Below are 7,252 nucleotides of genomic sequence, written 5' to 3' on the forward strand. Positions count from 1 at the left end.
AAGAGTGAAACAGCCAGCATATTCAGACATAAGCAAACCTCAGCAAGCCATTTAGGGGATATTTCTCTTTCTTTAGAGTCTCCTTGTGCTTTGCTCTCAGACCAGGGAAACAAAGATGAGTACTTGGAGGTTTCTGAGAAAATCAGCAGCCTTGAGTCATCTTTTCCTAAATTCTCACCGCTGAGTCCATATGAAGAAGACAAGGTGTTCTCCAAAGGTGTGGAGAAAGAGTCTATGCCCCAGCAACAGCTGAAAGATGACTCTTCCAGCCTGTCAGAGGAACCTTCCTCTGAAGCCACCACTCCTGTGATACTGACTACAGCAGAAAGTTTCTATTCCCATATGCTTTCCACACACACAGGTGCAGGAGTGGAAGCAGGTACCAGGAGTGCTTGGGATGTGTCTCCACAGGTTCCAGATAACGCTGTGAAAATACATACAGCTGAAACCAAAGACTTCATCTTTGCTGAAGAACGTGGTTCTCCATTTCCCTGTGGCACGGGTGACCACACCTTGCCACGCAGAAAAGAGTGCCAGGGCTCAGAGCCCACACCATTCTCTGCAGAGCAAGAGCAGCAGCCCTATGGTAGCAGCCCAGAGCAGAAGGCACCATTTGCAGAACAGCTGTTGCCACTGACATCTCTCCCTGATGTGTTGACATCATTTTCTCATCGTCAGCATGAAGATGAAACCACAGCCAATGGTCCAACAGAGGTGAGCACCAGTCTGCAAGCTTTCCAAAGCACATACCATGCAGCAGAGGCAAAAGATGAAAAAACATGTCCTGATTCTGACAGCAGTTTTTCTCCATGCGCAGGCAAAGAGGAAACAGAGAGGCAAAGCCGCCCTTCCTCTCTGATGTCCCCTGAAAACAGTTTCCAGCCCTTTTTCCCAGATGTGCAAAGGGGTGAAAAAACAGAGGACTGTGGAGATGCTTCCCATGACATGGAGACCCATTTAGGAGGCAGTTCTGATTGTGGACAGAAATTTTCCTCATGTGAATACAAGCAGAGAAAGGGAGAACTCTCTCCCTCATTCATCAACCCGAGCCCCCATGAGCTCTCTGAAGACAGTGACCTGTCACAGGAGGAGGGTCACCCTTCAGTGCAGGGGAGACCACCCCACACTGGGAGCAGTCCCATGCAAAGTGCCACACTGGACGAAACCCCTCCAACATCAGTGAGTGATTCTGGAACCTCCCAGTCAGACTCAGATGTCCCACCTGAGACTGAAGAATGTCCATCCATCACAGCAGATGCCAACATGGACTCGGATGAAGATGCTGATTTCCTCCCAGTGGACAAAGCTGTGGGGAATGCTCATCATACCAGTTCTAGGTCCAGCCATGATCCTCAGCCTGTTCCAATGGTAGATCCCCATCCCCACCCTCCTCACCCTGATGTCTGCATGGTAGACCCTGATATGTTGGTAAATGAGCAAAGCATGAACAGAACTGATAAAATTTCCAAGAAAGACATAAAAGAAAAGAACAAAGGTGTGAGGAAGCCTTTGAGCAAACCCAAATCTTCCTCACCTGCCCGGAAATTAGATGCAAAAGGGAAACGATCACCCACTCCTGTGAAACAGTCATCAGACAAATCTCCAAAATCTGTCACTGCCAAAAAAGAAAGAGATGGAGGAGAAAAGCCCAAGCCACGCAGTGTGCTGATGCCAGAGGATGAGTTATCCCGGAGTAGTCACAGCAACCCTGGCAAGAGCCTTGTTAATGGCATCAAAACAAATCCCGGTAAGAAATCCTTCCTGAAACATGCATTGTCTCTATAGGTCCACCACAGAGAAAAGCACTGGGTTAAACACAGCAGAACAGAGAACAGGACTTCCCAGTCAGGCATAAAAGGTTATAAGCACTGATAAGGTTGAGATGTATAAAAGGTTGATAGGAAAGAGCAATAGAGTCCTAGGAGTAACAGTGATTCACAGGGATGGAAGGAAGCCGGGATGGACCTTCCAGAAAGACTACTGTTAATACCCTAGGATAGCATACAAAGGCCATCAGAATGGGGGGGTGGGGGTGGTATTTTTAAGCAAATGTAGGTTATTAACAAAAATTAGGACTAAATATTAATTGGGATGACAGCTCTGCAAAAGGTAATAACGGAGATTTTTGATTCCCTTCCCCAGAAAAAGCTTCTGAGCCTAAAGCCTTCCAATCCTTCCCCAAAGAATAGCAGAACTCCCTTTCCCTCCCAAAACCTGTGACAGCACTGGCCCAGAAATGCAGCCAGCAGCGGAGCTTGGATAAGTCTCAACTTCATTGCTGCAATGGAAAAGTCTTTCTGGAATCCACGTCCTTCTGTGTTAATGTGAGTGTTTGTCCCTTGCAGAAGGGTTTTAATAACCTCTCGTTTCCTTTTTTCCAAAGCTTCCAATAGTCCTAAGAGCAGTTTGTCTGTGCCTTTGGGTCCACCCGTCTACGTGGACTTGGCCTACATCCCCAACCACTGCAGTGGGAAGAACACAGATCCAGAGTTCTTCAAGCGGGTTCGAGCATCTTATTATGTTGTGAGTGGGAATGATGCAGCCAACGGAGAGCCAAGCCGTGCAGTGCTGGATGCACTTCTGGAAGGGAAGTCTCAGTGGGGAGAGAACCTGCAGGTAGGTCATGGAAATGCAAAGGGGTGTGTCATGCTCTTGATGTCACAAGTGCTCAGAAGAATGTGGGTATCACAAACATACCTGTGGGAGTACACTGAGAGGAAGCAAATGGTACTGGGCATATCCTGTTTTGCAGTCTCAGCAGAGTAATTGCTTGTACTGATGAGGAGGAGGACACCTGCAAAATGGTATGGATGGAAGCAGATACGTCCTCTTTTCCACATCCTCCTGAGGGGAGGAAGCATTGAGAAATCATAGACTCCTCCTTAGCCACTGCAGGATGAGCCTATCCTCAAGCAAAATCAAGCTGAATTTTCATCAGCATCCCACACCCAGTGGCATCTGTTGCTAGCCTGGCTTGCTGAAGATTTTTCTGACAGCAACTTACTAACAGAGCTTTTAAACAACAATGTTCTATAACACAGTTCTTGCTTGGCTGGGCTTGCAGGACACCCCAGGTGGGCACTCCTGAATGCATGTACACAAAGGTGTATATGTTCTTCCAGAAGAAGCAGCCTCATATTTCCAGGTCCCTGAGTTGCACACTGGGTCAATGGGCACAGTGTCCATTAACAGTGACACTGCCAGCATTGTTCCTTTTCACACTGAAGGATCTTTCTGAGGCTGTTTCTGGAGCTCCAAAGCACGATGTTCTCCCCTGCACTGCAGCCATTCTCATCATTATGGTGTCAGTGCTGCCAGTTTGCAGCCAGTGCAGAGCCCCATTGAGCTGGTACTGTATAAAATAAAGCTCTGCCTCAGAACCTGACATCTGAAAGACATTAAATAGAACAAGCAGTACCAAGGGCACAGTGTTCCAAAATTAACAAGAAATTTTAGCCTCAGCTCCTATGGGCATTGTTTGTCACTGCAGTTGTTCTCAATCATCCCTGCTGCTTTCTTTTCCCAGGTGACATTGATCCCAACACACGATACTGAGGTAACACGAGAATGGTATCAACAGACCCATGAGAAACAGCAGGAGCTAAACATCATGGTACTGGCAAGCAGCAGCACTGTTGTGATGCAGGACGAATCTTTTCCAGCCTGTAAGATTGAATTCTAAATCTCCCACACTTTGTGTTCATCCATTGACTCTTCAATCACCGATGCAACATGAGAGACACCATCTAATCACAGTCCAGTTCTTCTCTGGTTTAGTCCTCTACATGGTTCCCATTTGTCAGGAAATCGGGTATCCATCTTGCTCAGCACTGGATGCCATGAGGAAGAAGTGCAGGGCTCTGTAATTTTCTGGACTGAGCTAAGAGTTTGTGCAAGAGCAGTTGCAGGCCAGGGGCACTTTCACCTTCCCTGCTTTATTCTGCTGCCTGTACAGTTTCTGTAGACTATCTTGGCTGCCTTGCTGCTGTGAGAGCTTGTTCTACTCTCTTCCTGGCTGCCTTGCCATTTAACCTGTAGCACCATGAACCTCACCTTTCTGGTGAGGGCTGACGTGCTGCTGCTGCATGCAGAGAGTGCATGGGAGGCAGGGGGCAGAGGCGAAATCTAACTTGCAAAGAAGTTGCACCAGGGAGATGAGGGAAGACAAAACCCTCTGTAATGTGACAGTGAAGGTCATTCTTCCATCTCCCCTCCTGAGCATACAGGAGATGTTCTGAGCAAGGGGACCTGTGCTCCAACTAGGCACGACCACCACATGCCAGCTTGGCAGATTTCTGTCCCAAGTGGTTTGCCTGTGGCATCCTGCAGCACCTGTTTGTTGTGCTCAGGGAGCTGGGATGAAGGACATGGCAGTGGGAGGGGAGGGTTCAGCACATTCCTAACCTGCTAACTTGAGCTTCGCACACACAGCAGCCAAGTGACTCCTGCACACCAGCTGTGTGGCAGGAGGAAGCACAGAGAGGCTGTGGCCTGAACAGTTACACAAAAAGAGCATCCAAACGCACAACTACAGCCCCCTCAACAGCAGAAGGGCTGAACAAACCTTGGCCACTGTTGGCCCAAAATGTACAAGAAACCTCCCTGTCCTTAAACCAAAGGCTCTGGAGGACTGTGGTGAGGCAGCTGAGGAGCACACAGGCCATGCTGGGGGAGGCTGGTGCCCGGCTAGTGTCGCTGCGGTGTGCCAGGTCTGCACGCAGCAGCCATCTCCTTGTTGCCTGTGTGCCGAGGTCCAAGCCTTACAGTTGTGTTCAAGCTTTCTGTTGTCCCCCCAAGTGTCCAGGATGTGGGGAATAGAGCTTGTGGTGTGAGGAAAGAGAAAGCCCTTCCCAAAATACTCGGGAAAAAGTAGTCTAGCAAGTGTAGTCATTCTCAGTTCCTCCACACTGTGGCAGGGGTGTGGTGACAGTGCAGGTGAGGTGCTGCTCATCCACGTGGTGCCACCTTGCAGCTTGTTCCCTGGCCTACGCATCGCTGTGGGCATCTGTCCTTGCTCTCTGGATGTCCTGGCAGAAACACAGTTGTGTGCCATGAGTGCATTGTGGCTACTGAACAGCCACCCAGAACCTCCTTGGCACATAGATCTGTTTCAGCGTGGGAGACCCATTCTCCCAGCAGGAGTGTGGGTGTTCAGGTGCACTAAGCCTGCAGCATCCATGAGCCTTTGCCACGTCCAAGAGAACTGGCAGAGGGTCTTACCACAAAGACAGATTTTTGTAAGACAAAGAGAGGCAGCAGGCTGTGCTCTGGGGAAGAAGGAATGGGATGGAAAGCTGTGCTGCAATGGTTGACAGCACAAAGTATTTCCATCTGCTGTGACACCCACTGTGCTTGGCCATGAGCGGAGGGCTGACTCCACCATGAGCATCCTCGGACCCTGTGTTGCACTTGCCTGGGACACTTCAGTCTCAGTGCTGGTTTTCTGGCAGGTGACATGAAGAAAATGCTGCTTAGAAACCTGCTCCTAGCACTAAAATGGAGTTTCTAGGGAAATGGTTTATTTTGCATTTTAATTTATATATTTATTTTTTTTAATGTTAAGCTGCTTTTTGTGTTAATACTTTAATTTATACATGTAACATGATACCATGTGCTTTTAGTGTCAGTTCAGAGGTTTCTCAGTAAAAATATTAACATGCTGCAATTTAAACAATATGAAAAGACCACAGAGAACTTGCGGGCAGCAAAAACGTCTCTGAAGGCTGAGTCTAAAACCCAGCAGCTGTAGGACAAGGCCTGAGGCCAGCAGCCTCCCCAAGGCACAGCCAGCCCTTTAGATATGGCCCTTGTTAGGAGCATGTGAGCTTACTCAGGGCTTTAGCAAATCCCTGCCCTGTGCTGTGTTCATTTTAACCATGGAATCACACTGTGTCTGCCAGCATAAAAAATGTCATTCTCTGTACCCCGATGGGGTCAGCATTCATGAATGTTGGTTCCGGCAATTGCAGGCACTAAAACAGCTGCCCCTACCCCTCCCCGGAATGCTGGGGGGCTTTGCCTCCAGTGCTTTGGGGAGACCCTGGCTCACCCACCATGGTGGCAGCTGCAGGATGCCAGACAGCAGAGGCACAAGTGTGGCCCTCTCTGGTTCCCGGGATCCCTCTGCGTAGCTAGATGTAAAAGCTAATGCACTAACTTTAGATAGACCCACACATGAATGTTTTCTCAATTTTAAACTTGAAGCAATTCTGACTAAGCAGCAGTAATAGTGAGGCTTTGTGAGGTGCCTGCATCCTCCAGGCAGGAGTGTGGCCACTGGCGGATTCCAGGAGGAACGCTGCCCTCTGCGCTCTGCTCCTGCCCTCTGCAGCTCTGCTGCTTGGCTACCTTTATCCTACACCAATTTGCTTCCCTGTCCTCAAGGCTCCACATTTTTTTTTCAGTCTTTTGTTACAGTCTGTTCTGCCTTGAGCTTCTCTCACTCCCTATCTCCCTCTCCCCTCCACTCCCTTCCATCTTAAAAAAACTACGGGGAAAAAGACTTATGAAAAAGCTGATTATTGTAGAGTCTGACCCTGCTCAGGCCACAGGAGCCAGCAGGACCCACCCAGAGCCAGAGGTAATACAACACTATAGAGAGAAACAGTTAAACTCTGCTTTTGCTTGTTTCTGCATGTGGGCAACAACGCGTAATCTTCCTGTATGTAATAGGTAAAAAATACTATTTTAAACCTATAATTAAAAAAGTGAACGTCTTAACTGTATTGAAATGGCATCTTGTGCTCCTAGCTTCTTCTATGCTAAATGTTTTAAGAACAGAGCCCTTATTCTTTTCTTCAGCATCACATTTCTATTTGAATTTAGTTCCTTGAGTTCTGTCCTTTTGCCCATTTCCACGTGAAACACTCTGTAACTAACTGCTGTCAAGAGAGGAGCCCAACACATTAATAATAAAGCCACATTAACTGCGAACGAGAACATCTCCAGTGGTTTCAAACTGTTCTTTCAGTGAGCCCACACTGTAGCCAGGAGCACATGGACATGGCTGCCATGCCACCCTCCCATGCCTCCCAGCTTAGGCGAGCCCCAGCTTTGCCACCAACACCCCACCTTCACCAGCAGCTGCTAAACCTTCCCTCAGGAAAGGGACGTGCACGTAAGGCCACAGAGCCTGCCTGGGACAGCCAACCCCCACCCCTGGCCCCAGCAGGGTGACTAGTGGGTCCCTCCTGGGGAACAGCTGGGGCTCTTGCACAGCTGGCTAAGGGCTGTAGAGGGGAAAGCAGCTCCT

General features: G+C 48.8%; 1 protein-coding gene across 1 annotated transcript in view; it reads left to right on the top strand.

Moving 5' to 3' along the window:
- MAP1A (microtubule associated protein 1A) overlaps window positions 1-6,941 on the top strand; it is a 52,152-nt gene extending 45,211 nt beyond the window's left edge. The window contains 3 exon segments of the mRNA XM_017738106.1: window positions 1-1,747; window positions 2,384-2,616; window positions 3,527-6,941. Of these exon segments, the coding sequence (XP_017593595.1) occupies window positions 1-1,747; window positions 2,384-2,616; window positions 3,527-3,682 (2,136 nt within the window). The 3' untranslated portion in view covers window positions 3,683-6,941.
- The last annotated feature ends 311 nt before the right edge of the window (window positions 6,942-7,252 follow it).

The sequence above is a fragment of the Corvus brachyrhynchos genome, unplaced genomic scaffold, assembly GCF_000691975.1.
Source record: "Corvus brachyrhynchos isolate BGI_N302 unplaced genomic scaffold, ASM69197v1 scaffold200, whole genome shotgun sequence".
Classification (NCBI taxonomy): Eukaryota; Metazoa; Chordata; class Aves; order Passeriformes; family Corvidae; genus Corvus; species Corvus brachyrhynchos.